The following is a 17,494-nucleotide window of genomic DNA, read 5'->3' as shown; positions in this document are numbered from 1 at the left end:
GCATTTCAAGAAAGATTTTTGAGCTATTAAAAGAAGCCCGAAATCCAAAATAAAGGTGACAAATATTAACATGAAACCAGTATTTACATTTGCAACAAAACACAAGTGTACCTAAAGGGCGAATATCTACAAACCATTCTTTCAACCTTCACTGTCGTGCTATGGCACTATGCTAGCCTCTCAAGTAGCCTCAGTTTTGAAAAATCTCTCCAAAAGTTCTGTTCATTAGATACATATTACATGCAAAAAAAAAAACCACAAAAAACCCAGAATCTGTTAAATATGTAAGTAAAGTGTGTTCTAAAAAACCAACTTTTAAAAGAAGTTAGAGACCATGTAATGACAAACTGGCAAGAAGATGAGGAAATTGGGACTAAGCATACCTTTGCAAACTCTACATTTAAAAAGTCCTGCTGTAAAAAATGAAGAAAACATAAGCCCAAAACACAAAAGTAAAATATATACAACCAGAGAATGAACTAAGGTCTGTGTCTTATCCTACACCCAAAGGAAAGGCAACAGCAATCCCAACACTGATAACTCACATAATTCCATTACAACTGAACAGAAGCAAACACCACCAAAAGTTACTACATTTATATTTTCCTATGATAATCTTGGAAGCAGACTGCAGGACACTGTCAAACCCTAAAGCCAGGAGAAGGAAAGTTCAAGATGCAGTCTCTTAAGTCCCTGCTACTCTTCACTATTTCTTTGAATTACAAGAAACAAACCACTTCTCAACCGCATAAACCAATCCAAGTTAACACTAATTTAATGCCAACCCAATTCCATTGTTTGAGATGGCATGTACGGATGTGTGAACCCACCTAGTGAAGTGATTCACTGAGTTAAACAAAGAAAACTAAGATGTACCTCCAAAAAGTGGTAAGTATGCTGTTTTCCCCATTACAGGTAGAGTTGGCCCAATATAATGGGCAGAAACAACACAGGAGAGCCAGAAGGAACAACAGGGCTGCAGCAGTGCTGAGGTCTATTCAATAACAGATTTGGTTCTTTTATGACATATCCTCAGATCATAAAAAAATAAAGCAGGAGGTATCTGTAAGCATGAAATTCAAAGGAACTTCTACAAATTAGCATTTGACAAACTGTCTTGTACAGTAATGTACTTAAAGATGACAGGATGCCATGGCAAGCAGCGTTGCACTGGACCACACCAGTGGTGGCTCAGATCAGCTTAAATTGTTTTCTAAATATTAAAACTCCTCTCAGGATTTATTTCTTAATTTTACTTTTCTTACCTCATTGTAAGTCTGGCTTCTCACTAGTCTAGGGAGCTACTACAGAACTTTCAGTTCTCCCCAAACCTTCTTTATCAATGGGATTTTGATGCTACTATCATTAATATCTTTCTCCAGTCCAAACCACTTTCTCCAGATGGAAACTTCATGCTCCGGTATTCTCACAGAAGCAAAAAAGAAAAAAAAAAATGCAGCAAGTATCATGTGATATCTGAAGCACTTCAACAGACTTCAGCATTTAGAAAGGCTTTATCAATATTCAGAAATTTCTAAAATTACAGACTGATTTTATGCAAGTTTCAGACTATACCTCATCTGACAATATCCAAGTGTATGAATGGATTTTACTGCAGCAGTAGTCAGAAAGATTCTGTTGTCTTCCTCAGTGATGTGTGACATCTCACAAGGAGCTCAGCTCCACCTCCAGAACAATTAAACTTAGGAACACAGCACTTAGGCAGCATAATGTTACCTCAAAAGTCAGCCAGAAATTACAAAAGCAAGATGCATGCTCACAGGAAGGCAAAATACCTCATGTGTAATTTAAAATATGCCACAAGTTTTAATGGCATGTATTTAAGGGCTATTGCTACACATTTCTAGTTATAAATGATGTTACACAAAAAGACACAAGGTCCCACCCGAATGCTACCGCTGGTGAAATTCGGTGTGATCCTACCTCTCAGCAGGAATCAACTAAAATAAACTACATGAAATTATGGAATTACGGTTCTGCATGCTGCATTGAGAGCCAAAAGAATTCTAGCTATACCACCTAGACTGACTGAAAAAAAGGTTTCCATTTCTCTGCCAGCAAAATGTAATTCAGTGAGACTAACACGACAGCTCTTTTGAAAAGGACATAGGGCTCAAATAAAACCATCTGCTACGGCTCTAAAATGAAGAGATTGCCCTTGCATCCAACATAGAGGCAGTTAACCTGCACATAATCTCAAAGCCATGTTCACAGTCCATTTTAGCTTAAATAATGCTTTCTGCCATGCGTACAATGAGGAAAATCACCTGCAGCAGAAGAGCAAGATTGACAGCTAGCATTGGTACCATTATAAAAATTGTTTCAGCTAAATCCACCAGAGCTCATCTGTCAGCATCTTTTCTTCCCATCTCTCTTTCAGCAGTTAGCAGATGCAGTTCAAATTTGGCCAAAACTTTTCCACTTATATCCTTGAATGGATATATCCAGCTTAAAAAGACTAACATCCTAAGAACTACTCAGATGACACAGATTCCTCTCAAGTTGAGTGAAAAACATGAAATAAAATTCATTCTTCCCTAAAACTAGGAACATAAACATTGTCACGTCATTATTGATGGCAGCTAACTATGACATTCTCCTGCCAAAAGGAGTTCTTGCAGTAATATCTTGATTTTTTTTTCTTGAAAGTTCACCTACAACTTAAACTATTTATCCAAGACAGCCAAGTCATGCCACCATAAAATATCAGTACTAAATTCCACAATAAAGTTTCATGAGATGTCTTCTCTTCAGTTCAGTTGCTAAGACTCTGCAGAACCTCCTGGTTCACCTTCAGAGCCACTAGTGAAATGAGTCACAAGCTTAGGTCTCATCTATTCCAAAAGATTTTCAGCTTTTACCTAGGAAATCAATACTAACTTCAAAAGAATTTTCTCAAAAAAATACTAAAGACTCTTGGAAAGACTCACTGTGATGGATATTCTAGTCTGTTTAAGACTTTATTCAAGAGCCCCAAAGTCAGAGCTCAAGTAGTCTGGCTCAAAGGAGATGCAGAGACCAGATAACACATTATGAAGGAGTATCAGCTATTTCTAGAGCATTCCTACCAGAGACGACAACAAATTTAAAACGATCTACAAACACAATGATTCAGAACTGCCTGTGTGAATGCCTCTTAAATAACATATGGGGATGTAGCATGGGAAATCATAAACTAGAAATGGAAAGCTGAATATTAAGGAATGGTGACCCACAGCAACTACTAATAATGATGGCCCAACACTTAGTTCATGGTTACCACAGCAGTGGTTGCTGATGACTGGCCTCACACATGTTCAGATGAAAGCCCCCTCTTCTGTTACACCTTCTACAAGCACGAAAAGGGATACCTCTACTCTTGATTGCTTCAGACAATGATTCCTTGAGTACTACAAAAGTAGACTTTCAGATACAAGAGGAAGAACAGTCTCTGAAGAGTCTGGTCAAGGGTTTTTCTGCCTTTTTGTTTGGTGGTGGTTTTTTTTTAAAGCGAGTATATAGTGATACCATACTGATTCCTGAATGTATACCTGATTGGTCTTTGCTGTTCCGATTACATAGGTAGATGGATAAATTGGTGCATGTTTACTTGCAGAATTTCTGTTTGACTTCACGAGGAAAAAGACTGAATAATGAGGATTTAGAGGCCACTCTAAAAGAGCATTTTGATCTTCATTCTCAAGAAGGCTTTTCTCTTGTAATTGGAGCCAAAATCTCTCAAGAAAAAGATTAATGAGGGATTTGGGGTCCCTAGAAGTTTTACTCCACAGGATAGATCTATTGGCTCAAAAGACATTTCCCAGTTGCCAGTGACTGATGGACTCGTTTTTGACCCAATCTGCAAACTGGCTGAATGACTGCATTAACGGTTCAGAGTGGTGCAGAACAACAAAGAGCATAGTGTTTGCCACATACTGTTCATACAAAATAACAAAAAATAGGATTTTTAAATAGCCACTTGAAAAATACAACACCCTAATATGCAATTGAACAGAAAAAATATGAAGTTATTGTACTTTTCCTTCTATAATTTCAAATTAAACAGCTTGATCTCTTTAATAGCTTAAAACAAAGCAAAATACCAGCTTCTTAAAACATTTAAAATGTAGTACAGTGTTTCGCTACCAAAAGGATATTTCTAAGAGGATACGATAGTTACCTTCTGATACATCTCTGTACATTCAGCTCCATAAAATGTCTGTCTTTGTTACATGCACCACACTGGTTTTGATTCAGTTGTATCAAATTACTCCCAAGTTTCTATCCTCGGAAACCAAGACAGAGGATGACTACAAATTAAGAGGGATGACATTCTGAAGTAACTACTCTAAACAGACTGACACGATCCACTCTAATTTTTTCTCATTATCCATAACATTGAGCTGATCAAAAAAAGGCACAGAACAGCACCATCATCTAACCAAGGCTCCAACAACCAAGCTGAACAAGCAGAAAGCAGTCCACTTCGTGAGATCTGCAATATTTTCAGAGATACAGGTCCCTGAAAGATGTTCTCTCTACATCCAAGAATCTTCAGTGGGGGAAGAAAGTAAACAAAAAGAGGGGAACCAGTCTTCCACATACATCATTTTACAGTTTGGTCGTCAGGGCAAATCCAGTTTTGTACCTGACAAGGCTTATGAGAATTCAAACTGAACTGCATGAAACAGCAAGTCTATCGATACAAGAGGTAGCCTATAGTGGGAAAACAAGAAAAACCCAAACCAGCATGCTCTTTCAAAGGAAAATTGTAGATAAAGAGTCACAGTAAGGGTTTGGGGAATCAACCATATTGAGTTACCTTTTACAGTCATGACTAAGCCATCTAGAAAGGGAAGAGGTCTTCTGATTAGCCACCGAATCCAACAGGTAGATCAAGGCATTTCCTCCCATCAAGGCGGTTCTATGCATGACTCTTCAAGGATGTACAGCTCTACTTGCCTAACTGCACAGGAAGGCACAGTGCCCAGAGCTAGGCTATAGACACCCAGAAGAAGAGGGACAGATGGATGAATCTCTAGGCATACAAATTTCATCAGGCCTACAGTTGTCTCTCAAAATCTTGGTTGCCTATGCATATATGTTGAAACATGGTGTCTGCCTCATGTTCCTATTCCACCTAACTACAGGTCAAGTAAAATCTGACTTGTGAAAGATATGTGTAGTCACATTTTGTTCACAGCAAAATTCTCCTGTTTAAAATCAACATTATCCTTACAGATCAAGCATAGAAAGAACACTCTAATCTCAGTAAGGAAAGTAAACAAACTATAAGGAAGAAAGTTTCAGCCCTCTAAAGCTAAGTCATTCTTTTAACAAAGATTATAGAACCCATATACAAAAGATGAAGTATTTAATATCACAAAAGCCTGCTTTGTTCAACAGATGTAACCTACACATTAGCACTCTAACAGGACACCAGGTAGGTAAAACACTAATTGCAAACCTTTCAGATTTTTATGTAATTCACGGTTTTAGAATATATTTTTCTTTGTAAGGTTATTACTTCAAACTTAAACACTACACAAATACCTAAACTTAATATCATGTAATAAAGTATCTAAAAAGTGTTCCCACTTTAAAAAGTTAAAACAAAATTGACTGAAACTCAGCAGCTAAGTACTTGGGAAAAAGAGCACACTGAAACACACAACCATTAACTGTTGTGCACTTCTGCAGGTACAGAGAATTTTCTTCATTTCAGTTCATTAATTTAGATCTGTTGAATAATAAATTTATCCAGTATTGAGAAATGAACTGGGAACCAAAAAGAGCACTAAAGCTGTTGGTCTTTTTCTTCCAGTGTACCAATATTTAAAATCTTGAAGGAAATTACAAACATATGCAGTTAATTCAGTAACTAAGGATAATACCACCTTTGTTGAATAAATTACTCTGAAGGGATTTTCTTGTCATTGTTAATATGTTGATAATACTTACAATTTAACAAAATGTAGAAAAGTGAGGGTTTTGTACACCTTTAATCTAATTCCACCTTCCATCAAAATGCAGCTGGGCATAATTGTGAATAAAAAAGCCTTAAAAAAATCAGAAGGCATGATTCACTATTTTGACAATCAAAATAACAAAGAACTGTAACCAATGCATGGTAGACTACACAATGCCATTTTAAGGATCACCAATGATTAGAGACAGAAAGTATTCTCCTAGCTAGACCTAAATATACTAAACAAGAATAACTTTTTTTTTTCTGGAAAAAATACTGAAAAATAGACATGTAAATCCAGATCAAAACTAATTGCTTAAATCAAGCTACCCAATTTTGCTGTTTAAATAAATTATCTTTTCATTATCAGTTAAGTCATAGAAACAAAGAACTAGAAACAACTTCCTAAATCAGGAGCTCAGTTCTCAATTGTCACTGACAAAACACACATAATCACTTAAAAACAGACTACAAACTCAGTCTTACAACACCTGGGTATTTTGCCCCCACAATTCCTACTGGAAAAATGATCTAGGAAGATTTTTTTTTTCTAATGGTTTCATGTCTTCTTACAGTTTTCCACATAAACATTTACATTGTCAAACCAATCCAGGCATTCATGTCCTACCATCATCTTACAGTTCTTTCTTCCGACCTCTCCATCCCCTCCTCCACTCACTTGGATTTAGAGAAAGCAACTGTATTTTTATCCAGAGCAGACTGGTTTTTTTTTTTATCATCACATGATTAAACTCCTAACCCAGCAGTCCTTCTCCAAGTCTACTCCAGTTTAACTTCACCTTTCTTAAACTTCGAAGCACCAAAACCGTGTGCAGTATCCAAGATGATGCCTCAGCAGGCCCCTGTGTGGCAGGTTGCTCATTTGTGCAAGACCTGACCTGTGCCCAATGCTTTTTCAGCCACTTCATCTTGGCAGTTTAGATATCCCACCATCACCCAACTCCATACTCCAGCATTTTCAAATTACATGTTCCCCCTTAGAGGAAAAGATATTCTGCTCAAGTACAACCTCACATACATAAACCTCCATTTTTTACTTTTAAATCTCACTTTTAAAAATTATTTAAATTCCCAAGGTCCTTCAACTCTTCTTGCATAATCTTCTTGCGTACTAATTAAATCTCTCAAAATTCATCAACGATTTCATCACCCTCATTTTAAAACTTGCCTAAGCAGATAAGATCTACTTCCCATCTAGAAAATCGGTTCTCTTATCAAAACCACCAGGTTAGCATGACACAACTTCGAAAGCTCATTTTTCACTCTAACATTTCTCCCTGCTTTCCACCACCCCTTAGAATTTCATCTGAAGTTTCACCTATAGCTGAAGTTAGACCAACAGATCTCTACACTTTAGAGCTGGACTCAACATTTTTCACATTTTAAAATTATCAGCATTGTATCTGCTATACTCGGGTATCTATTCTCAAATGGTGTCACCTCCTATTCAGAAGATTGCCTTAGAAATTTGAAGGTAAGTGTGAACTTCTGAGTAGGCTTTTCTAGAATCCTGCAATGGGGATCACTGAATTGACTTTATTGAAATACCATTCCCTTAAAATTTCTTTTTTTCATATCTTCCTGGGTTAAAAAATCACTGTCCTTATGGAAAGTTGATTACTTATACTTCATCCTGGTGAGCACAAAGCATTGTGCTGTTTCCTCTGAGATTTTTGCTACTACTCCTTGAAGTTGATTTTGAAAACATACATTCCAGCAAATCAGTCTCAGACCATCCTTAATCTCTTTCTTCTTGGTATCAAATGGCTGCAACTACTTTTTCCTTATTTTTCTATTTGCACATGTCTATTGTCTGTCTTAAAGTGTGCAAAGTCCAAATCTGTTCAGGTTTTAACAACTCTCAGCTAAGATTCGCTTTTTGATTGATAACATGACATTCTTTTCTCAGTTCTTCATGCTGTTTCTTGCAGGCTCTCTGCTTATTCCTAGCAGCCTTTTTGAGGTAAGTGTCCATGCCATTAGATCACATCCTAGAATTTTTCTGATGTTTGAAAGATTCCAATAGCATTAACATTTTTCACTAAAACAGATTCTCTCCGTATTCAAGTCAGAGCAACCCTATTTAGCCAAATTTTCAAACCGTTTCCTTCTGAAATCCAAAACTTTCCTCCAGATTTATGAATTTTAGAACATACCTCTAGGTAGGATTTTTTATTTTGCTGTATATGCATGTAAATTTGCACGATTAAAAAGGCCCAGTTGTAGAAAACATCTAACGCTTACTGTATATACGATGTCAACACACCCATTTCTTCTGCTTCTCCCAGACTTTAAGTTTCAGACTTGGTAATTCCTGCCTTCAATGTGGCCAAACTGAGTTCCTACTATAATTCCTGCAATTAAAAGATCTCCCTGCATCTTCCAACTTCATATTAAAGGTCACACACACCACTGAATAAAATCATGAGATGCCAATGATCTTAACAGGTTAGTTCCTTCTTTGAAAGAAACTAATGTAAATGTATACAACAGTTTCACAAACTTAATATTTTAAATAATATATCGACTGCACACTTCAATACACAACTTGCTTTGAAAGCATGGCACTCTGTTTCTACAGTAATGCCCAAAGGTTATTTGGACCTTCAGTGTGGACAACCTCCTAAGCTGAATATGTGTCTCTGGTCATTTCCTTGTACGAATGTTTCCCAAATGCATATTACTTTTAAACGTGCATGAGTTAATAACATTTTTGCCCATGAGAAATTCTTCTCTGCCAGATTAGGACTTTTTCTTGTTCCCCTTGAAAAGATCATCAAGTATTTCAAATGTATTTTACGGTTTCTCTGGGGGGGGAAGAAAACATTGCAAAGATGACTATTCAGGGCAGGGTATCAGGTACAACAAAGGAGCTGCTGAAGGTGAAACACCAGAGAAATCAGGGTATGAGAGAAAGGGTGTGTAAGGGTATTCCACTATTAATTGCCACAATTAAGCAAACACAGCTATTAGTTAAGAATTAAAATTTTAAGACCTTGAACAGAAATTTACTTCTGTGAAGACAGCTTCTCCTCTAACCTGGCAGCTTCCCAACTACTGTGTAAACCTAAGTCTTATTCTGCATTCTTCAGCAGTTAGCTGATATTTTTAGAGTCACACTGTTCAAAGTCTGTTTCGGGACACTCAGCATAAATCTGGGTTTAATTTTCAGTGAGCAAGTCAACTCTCCATTACTTTGAAAAACAGAAAGTTAAGATATCACGTATAACAAAAAGATTTTGAGTAATCTATGACATACTGGATACGGAGGTATAACACCTAACTGCATAGAGTCGACACTGCAAAGCCACCTGGGTTTTGCAATGTACTTTTCAGGGCTCCAGACTCCAGAAAGACTGATTAGCTGACATTTGGCGCTGAATTTAAGCTGACTCCGTGAGCGAGAACTGCACTCACCAAACCCTTCCAGAGCACAGACCGCACCACACTGGTACCTGCTATAATCATCAGCATCTTCTCCTCTTACTGGGCTAACAAGCTGTGCCATGAGGTGCACAAGGAGTGGTAGTGAGACCACTTTAAACACCTATAGAGATCCATAGGTCTCAGAGCCACTCACTGGCTCCTCCATGCTGTGTCTCAGTGGCTCGAGTTCTGGGAACACAGTGCAAAATTTTCAAGGTTTATCCAGCAACATTTCTGATCCAGCATGGGTACAGCGCTTCATCTAATGAAAGCAACTGTACTGTTATCCCTGGAAGCTCTATGTTCACAAACCCGGGCATTCATATCTGCACTTAGGTAATCTGCTCCCAAACAGCCAATGGCTGACTGCATGTCATACTTTGAAGAAGTGGGCTTTGTATTTACAGGCTAATTTCTGCAGAATAGGATTAATAGAATTAGCTAGTGATCGACTATTGAATAACCAGAATTTGTTTTCTGGTAAGAACACATTATTTTCAAATCACAGTTTGGCTTCCAAATGCTGACAGAAGTCAATAAATTATTAGAGTTTTGATTTTTTAATTTTTTTTTTTTAGTAATGCAGCCTAAGCAGCTACATTAAAATGTTTAATTTTTTCTAACCGTGAAGCCTCTTTTAAGAACGCAAATATACAGGCAATCGAGTTAGTCAACCTTCACAAAGCATTTCTATCAGAACTCCAGAATAGGCACTCTACACAAAAACACCACAGACTAAAAGGCAGACAATATAACAATACTCATTTTGCCATGGATTTAATCGGTTCACAACCAAGTGGTTACTGTTACAGAAAACATTTCCAAAAGACAGATTTATACTTAAACAATATTAAAATCCATATAGCTACAGAAATGAGTTTCAAATCTGTAGTGTGAATGCCAGCGATCTTGCAATGATCCGTCAAGCTAGTTAGATATGAGTGTTAACTCCTGAAATTCAGAAGTGTATCTACAACTAATTTCCCTGCTTAGTGCCTGGTGGTGAGAGTGTAGGAAAGGAGGATGAAGCTAACCTTTTTCAAACAGGTGACCTGCACTGTTCAAGGAATGGGACACTTAAATTATTATTCCACTTTAGACTATCTCAAGGCAGAGTGAGAAGAAAATATTCTATGGTGGATTTTAGATTATTCAGAAACCACAACGGAACTGCTATCATACTGTTCTTAGTCACCACGCTTATGAGAAAAATAAGAGACACATTCTTCCTAAAGAGGAAATAAAATGTGTAGTTTGGGTAAAACCAGCTTCAAGTTGTGCTAAACAAGTGGCATCTAAGAACCAGTGTTGTTAATCACTCATTTGTATTTGATTTGGAGAATAACATCCACTGCAAACAGCTATTCCTTAATTTAACACTAGCAGCACTGAAAGTTAAATCCTTAAACACACCAACATCTGTGTATCATTTATTCTTAGGGCACATGCAACACTAAATAAGGTGGTCTAACCAATGCAGTACCTTGCATTAAGGTTTCAGAACCCAAGCTCATAACATTTTATGACCTACTGGGAAGAATATATTGTCTTCAAAGCAGCAGTATCTCATATGGAAAGCTAACTAAGAGATCCGCTACTACAAAAAAATGAAAACTTTCCATCAAAACCATCTTACATTGACCCAACACCAACTGGTTAGGTTAATCCCTATTTACAAGTTGGTTGTGCAAAGAAGTTATTGCTTTAGTGTAGACATCCACACCCTCTGGGTTCTCCCCCACACTCAGTTCGAGAAAGTTAATCTGTTTTTAACAGGGTAATAGTCAATAGTTCAGTAGGACAGCAGCAGCTAATAAGTGGTGCAGATACCAAAGGCAAAGGGAAGGTGCAGAAGAGAAGTGACCAGGACCAGGGCAGAGGCAGCATTACAAGGCCACAGACAGTAGGCTGAGGGCACTTCCCAGCATGGCCCCACTTGGCCTGGCCGGGTTTCCTTCCCCAAGATAGACTTCCAGTAGCTACAAGCCCTCTTCTGTCTTACTAACAGCAGAAGACAGTGTCTGAGCAGAGTCATCACCAGACAGTCCAAGGGGACCTTGTAAGGGAACAGCTCTGGTCCTAACTCCATATTCACACAGCTGGGCAAGCAGGACAGGGTTCCTAAGGGAACATGTTATTTCACTTTCAACCATGGGTACGTGTTGCCATGGATGAGATCCCAGCTTCGGAAAAATAAGAGTTGGAAAGACTGACTCGCCATTCAAAAGGATTGCTATTACACACTGTATCATGATACTCTGTGTGGTATCCATACTGCAGAAGTCTCAAATTGCGATCCCTTTCAGGACCCATCAGCTATTTCCAAGCTTTAGGATTTAATTTCTGATTCAAAAATAGTCATAATACAAATTAGTGGTGCTGAACTTCAGAGTCAAATCAGGTGGGGACAAACTAAAGTATAACTGAAGAACAATCTAATTTTGGGGAAGAATAAATACACTGTCAAAATACAAAAAATAGATCAAGTACAAACATCCATTTTCCTTCGCTCGAATCTCCAATTCTCTTCATTTTGCAATTGCCCACACCTTAAAAACAGTGATACAAAGGAAAAGGGGAGTATCTCAGGCTGACAAGTTGCTGTGGATGCATCCCTTCTAACGATGACATGTAAATACTATTTTACTTGCCTGAAAATGCCTTAAGCCTTTGTTTAGGCACTACAGGTTTACATGGGAGGCAGCGTTGAGAGAGAGAGAGAACTCAATGCATTTAAATATTAACATTAAAACAAGATGATGATCATTAACACAGCTATCTCAAGTCTTGAATAAAATGTTCCAGCTATATATCTTTACTACATGATCCTTTTTTTCATGAATAAAAGATACTTTTTTAAAAATGCTAGTCGACTTTTAAACCCTACTATATTAACAACTTTTCCTGAACATATGCTAAATCCATGGAGAACTAACTATTGTGTCAAGTGTTGGCAACGCTTTTCTCTACTGAAGATACTGCCAACCAATTTAAACAGGAACTTTCATTTTTCACAGGGGGGGAAAAAACCCAAACAAACTACCACCTTCTTCAGATAAACATAATTACTCGACTGATGAAGTCCTATTAAAAAAAAGTATTTCAAATATTCATTTAAACTGAAACATTGAGGAGCATATACTTTATTTCCAACAGGTTTTGCATTGTTACAAATATTGCTTTCAAGTCCAGGTTGAACTGAAATTTCAGAATTACTGCATCAGTTATCTTTTTTTTTCATGATATCTAAAGTAGCAGCATAAACCTCATTTTAAAAATAACTAGCTTTCCACTGTGAATTTTAGCGATATAGCAAAGCTCAACAACTCATTATGTGTCAGTCTATACTTGGCAAACACTGACTTTTTTGTAGGATTCTAATATACATCCCCTTGAACTACCCTCCCTGCATTTTAAGATACATTTTAAAGAACCTCTGTTCACCCCACCACCAAAGAAAGAAAAGCACAAAACACAGGAACCATGAATTTCCAAAATCAAACTTCAGTACTAGCCACTGTTTTACTACGCATGTATGTTGGCAAGTAACTTCAGTTTGGCCATATGTAACACACCAATACTCGCTTACATCTAAAGAATAAGAATTAAAGGGCAAGTAGTGATTTAAAATAGGTATATACATACATTTATAAGTTATTTTTTCCATGGGGCAGGGGGGTGCTTTCTTAATAGCTAATGCCTTGCTACAATACCATTTAAGTTCAATGCAGAAAATATCTTTCTATTTTTCTTTCCTGCAGTTAACACCTGAAAGCAGCTCAATTAATTTGTCTTCGGAAACATATTTATTAAGGACATCTAACATACTATTCTCATTTAAAAATTATGTTAAAACAAGTAACTAAAGAGCCTCTGAGTTCAAGACAACTGGTTCAAATTTAGCCAGCATCTTATTTCACCATATTATATCCCAATGAAAGCTATTTTGGGAAGAGAGGGACAAAGCTGGAGCAAAACTGTTTTGGCCATACAATTATGGGAATACTGCTATTATTCAGGCACCAGGAAATAGGAAGCGTCACAAAAATTACTTCCTTACCTACATTTGTTAGAAATAAAGGAAAGATCTTCTTGATCTCTGGTATAAATGCTTAGGATGCCAAAATACTGGATGGCTTGAATCCAGGATATTAAAATAGTTCTGCCTTTTGAAGTCTGAATTTTGGGTTTTTAAATACTGATATCCCTTACAAGTCCAGAGATCAGCAATATTGTCTGCCTTACTCCACTCCGCACTCCACGAGCCTTTTTATCTACTAGCTTAACAACAGATATACATACTTATTACTCAGAATTGGGTTATGCAGTTTTGCACCTTTTTTAATTCCTTTCTCTTACTAATGTTGGCAACGCTCCAGAAGTTATTTTGGGAAGTAAAAGATATTGGGAACCCTTAACATCCAAATTGATTACAATTATTTTTTAGACGTCCTTAAAACTAACCTTTACCTCCAAAGTTTGATATAGAAAAAAGTTTGTACTATAAGCTATGTAGGTGAAAGTTAGAAAAATATGAAGCATAATATTACAGTACCACCAGTTAACACTAAACAAATCAAAGCATTTGATGAAAGCAATATTGATCCTGAACCATACAGAAGTCATTTACACCCTCCTTGTATACAAAATACATCATGTGAAAAAACAAACTAAACAGGAAACGCACTCTCATATTTATACAAGCTACTTTACATAATAACAGACACTACTGATTTTATCTGGGCAAGGCAAGTAAGAAAACAACTTGCTTTTTTTTCTGTAAAACCTAAGTGTTCACAAGCAAATAATATGTTTTGTTTGATCTGTCCAAGGGGTTTTTTTCATTTAGTATTGCAATGTCCTTTGTCATAAACCACGCAGCTTCACATTCTGTTGATGTTACATTTATGCAATTTGAGATGTATCAGGTATATTACCCCTAAGAAATCCATGTGTTGTTACATTCAACCAGACACTTTTTACATTGCCAACTCTCCAAAACTTGAATATAGGCTATAAAAACACATCTAGTAGTAAGGAATAAACATGCCTAAAAAAAGAGGAAAGGAGTAGACTCGCACATTGCCAGTTTACCCTACGATATCAGCAGCTTTTTCCCCTTCTTTTTCCTTTTTTAGCACCTTGAAATAAGTATATAGCATTCATGATTTCTCATCCATTCAGTATCAACACTAACCAAATATAAACACTAGCATTGATGGTTTCCTAACAACTACAAATCCCCAAATTTGCTTAAAGAAAATATCATCAGATTCTTAAAAGTTTCAGTTCTAAACACACAGGGTTCTGCTGCAGAACAAAAACACAGCATCCTAAAAGAAGGGAGAGAAAAGATGATGATGGGAGAAGAAACAGAGCATGCTGCTTTCATTCATGTAGTAGTGATGTCAATGCCTGCAATGGTAGTTGCTCTGACCTGTAGAGGCTCAAAGCTGGAGTGTTTTAACAGAAACCTCCTTTATAAAAAGAACCTCTGGCAAATCACTAAAATATCCACAACAAAATGGCTTAGTATGATAGCCAGTTCAGGGAATCTATACTGAAAAAGGTTGAAAGGAAGTGGGGAAGAGACAGGTGTCTTAAAAAAACATCTATCCATCAGAATCATAAGCAGTCTCCAGCACGAGCACATTCGTGAAACAATCCAAGTCAGACTGCAGAGCCAAAGGCAAATGGATCTCCTGCACTGGTGAGAAAAACAACAGGATTATACCTAGAGCCCAGGCTCACATTTTACAGCAGTGGGAAATCGTTTTGAAAAACTGACAAAAAAAACTTCATCAACTCGCTTCCCCAAGACTTGCATACTGATAACAACTATAAATAGCTGGAGTAGCACATTGTTTAACAAGCCGCAGCAAGATGGTCCATGTTTGAAAACACAACATTCCCCCCCTCCCCAAGCCCTCCATTATTACTGCAGCAGTCCTCCAGTTCAGCAATCAATTTTCTATATACTACTATCACTGTATAGACTACAAACGTTGGTTTTAGTATCCATACATCATGTACTAAAATGCTGAGAACAGGCAGGGAAACAAAGACAAAATCCTGCCCCATGGCATGTAACTGTATTCCAAATTGTGTTAAAACAGCTCTAGGTTTTGGGGGTGGGGGGGGGTTGGTAACCTTTTTTCATTTGCAAGAACTGAAGAAATAGGGTATCTTATTACCCTCGCCTGCTAGAAAATGGTGCCTGTATTTCGGTAAAATAAAGCTGTTGACGTGTGCAATTGTGGTCATTATTAGGGCGATCACGTTGTTTTCATTCATTCATTCAGGATTTGCTAGAGGATGTCAGCTTCTGCAGCAGCAGCTGGCTTGACCTGGAGGAGGGGGAACAAATTCCTTGCACCGCATACAGATTACAGGGTGCATTACTTGACGGACCATTTATGATTTTATACATTGCACTCATTAAACCAAATCAAGCCATGTATGCTGCAAATGCGGTTCACCGTCAGGCAAGCTCAAACAAGTTTAATGACGGAAAAATCATTCAGTACTAATTTATAGTCTGATATTTATTAAAGCTAAAATAGCCCACAGATGAAGAAGACCGAAACCACTTTCTAAAATTAAAATTTCCCCTCCAACAAAAAAATTGTACATAATAATGAAATATTTCACAGCTTTGCAGTATTTTTCCTTGCTTGCAGGTAACTGCCCACATTCCTCCCTCTTCAATACACCTTAAGCGTAGACCTTTACACACTGCACCACTACAATGTTTTCCTCTGGGTTCCCATAATTAAATAATTTACTGTATTCAGCATCAGCACCACCGCTATTCATATGCACCCATTTTTTTTATTTTGCCTAGTTTCCAATTAGCGTTTTCCAAAGGTTAAAGAAGGAGGAAAAAAAAGAAATCTACATTTAGTTATTTCATACAGTGGGAAAAATACGATCTTCAAAATTTCAAATAGAGCTTGAATGAAGCAAAACCACTGAAGCTCAGTTCCATTTCCAAGCATGCAAAAACTTCTGCATAAATAGATGATCTTTTTGAGAAATAAGTTATGAAGTATCTCTGTTCAGATTATAACACAACCGATTTGGTCATCTGCATAAGCACAAATACTGTAGAGGGTAAATTAACTCCATGTGTAACAAGCAGTGACATTTTGCTTATTTGCAAAATGCTGCCCATGTCCTAGGACCGTTCTGATGACAGATCTGCCAAAGTTACAAATACTACAGATTGTAAGGTTTTACTACACATTAAAACTGAAAAGGGGGATGGGGAGAAGGTAACAGATTCCACTGCTACAAAACACGTTGGCAACCAACGGAGACCACAATCTGACACAGAAATGAAACAGTAAGACTTAAGGAAGGGACAGAACAAGCGAGGGGTATTGAACCACATAAAGCGTTCCCAGAAGGAGATGATGTGCGATACCCGATAGCTACAGCAGGATAACATAAAAAGTGCATTTAGTCTGATTCATTCAACTGCTAAAGTGATGGGGGAAGGGGGGAGGGAGTGGGGGAGGTAAGATGGCCACTGCCACTTTAACACATTCAATAATTTAACAGACAACCTGACGCAGGTTAAGTTGGACTTGCTGGGAATAAATTTTGCATCTTAAACTTTACAGGCTTATTTTGGCTACGATGGGAGTTTTTGGTTGGTTGCTCTTTTGGGGTTTTGTTTGTGGGGGCTTTTTTAACAGTCTCAAGGATTCAGTATTAAATATCACAAGGAGACAGATTGTGTTATTTGTTTTTAAGCATCTCAATATGGGAATTTCCTTTTTGTTTTAGAGTCTGTGCGTGAAAACATTACATATTTAACCTCAGATGTTATAAAAATGCAAGAAACCGAGCTCTGCAGAAAGAGAGCATTTGAGGCTTGGTTTTAACACACACTTAAGAACTGGGTTGTGACACCCCAGATATAAATCCAACCCGTTAACAACCCGTACTAAATAATTACACCTGTAGACAGGGAAGCGGTTAATTTTAGACCCGTTCCTCTACCACACAGCTCCACTTCCAGTCCCCGTGCGCAAGGGCAGGAAGGAGCAGGGGCACTGTCGTTGGAGCCCCTGC

At 37.5% G+C, this 17,494-nt stretch overlaps 1 protein-coding gene across 1 annotated transcript in view; it reads right to left on the bottom strand.

Annotated features, from left to right (window-relative positions):
• GLCCI1 (glucocorticoid induced transcript 1) overlaps positions 1–15,709 on the bottom strand; it is a 56,061-nt gene extending 40,352 nt beyond the window's left edge. The window contains exon 1 of the mRNA XM_009710606.1: positions 15,616–15,709. Coding sequence (XP_009708908.1) covers positions 15,616–15,709 — 94 coding nt within the window. The remainder of the gene's footprint in view (positions 1–15,615) is intronic.
• Between the last annotated feature and the right edge of the window lie 1,785 nt (positions 15,710–17,494).

Source organism: Cariama cristata, unplaced genomic scaffold, assembly GCF_000690535.1.
Source record: "Cariama cristata isolate BGI_N322 unplaced genomic scaffold, ASM69053v1 scaffold242, whole genome shotgun sequence".
Taxonomy (NCBI): Eukaryota; Metazoa; Chordata; class Aves; order Cariamiformes; family Cariamidae; genus Cariama; species Cariama cristata.
This window is presented reverse-complemented; position numbering and strand designations above follow the sequence as displayed.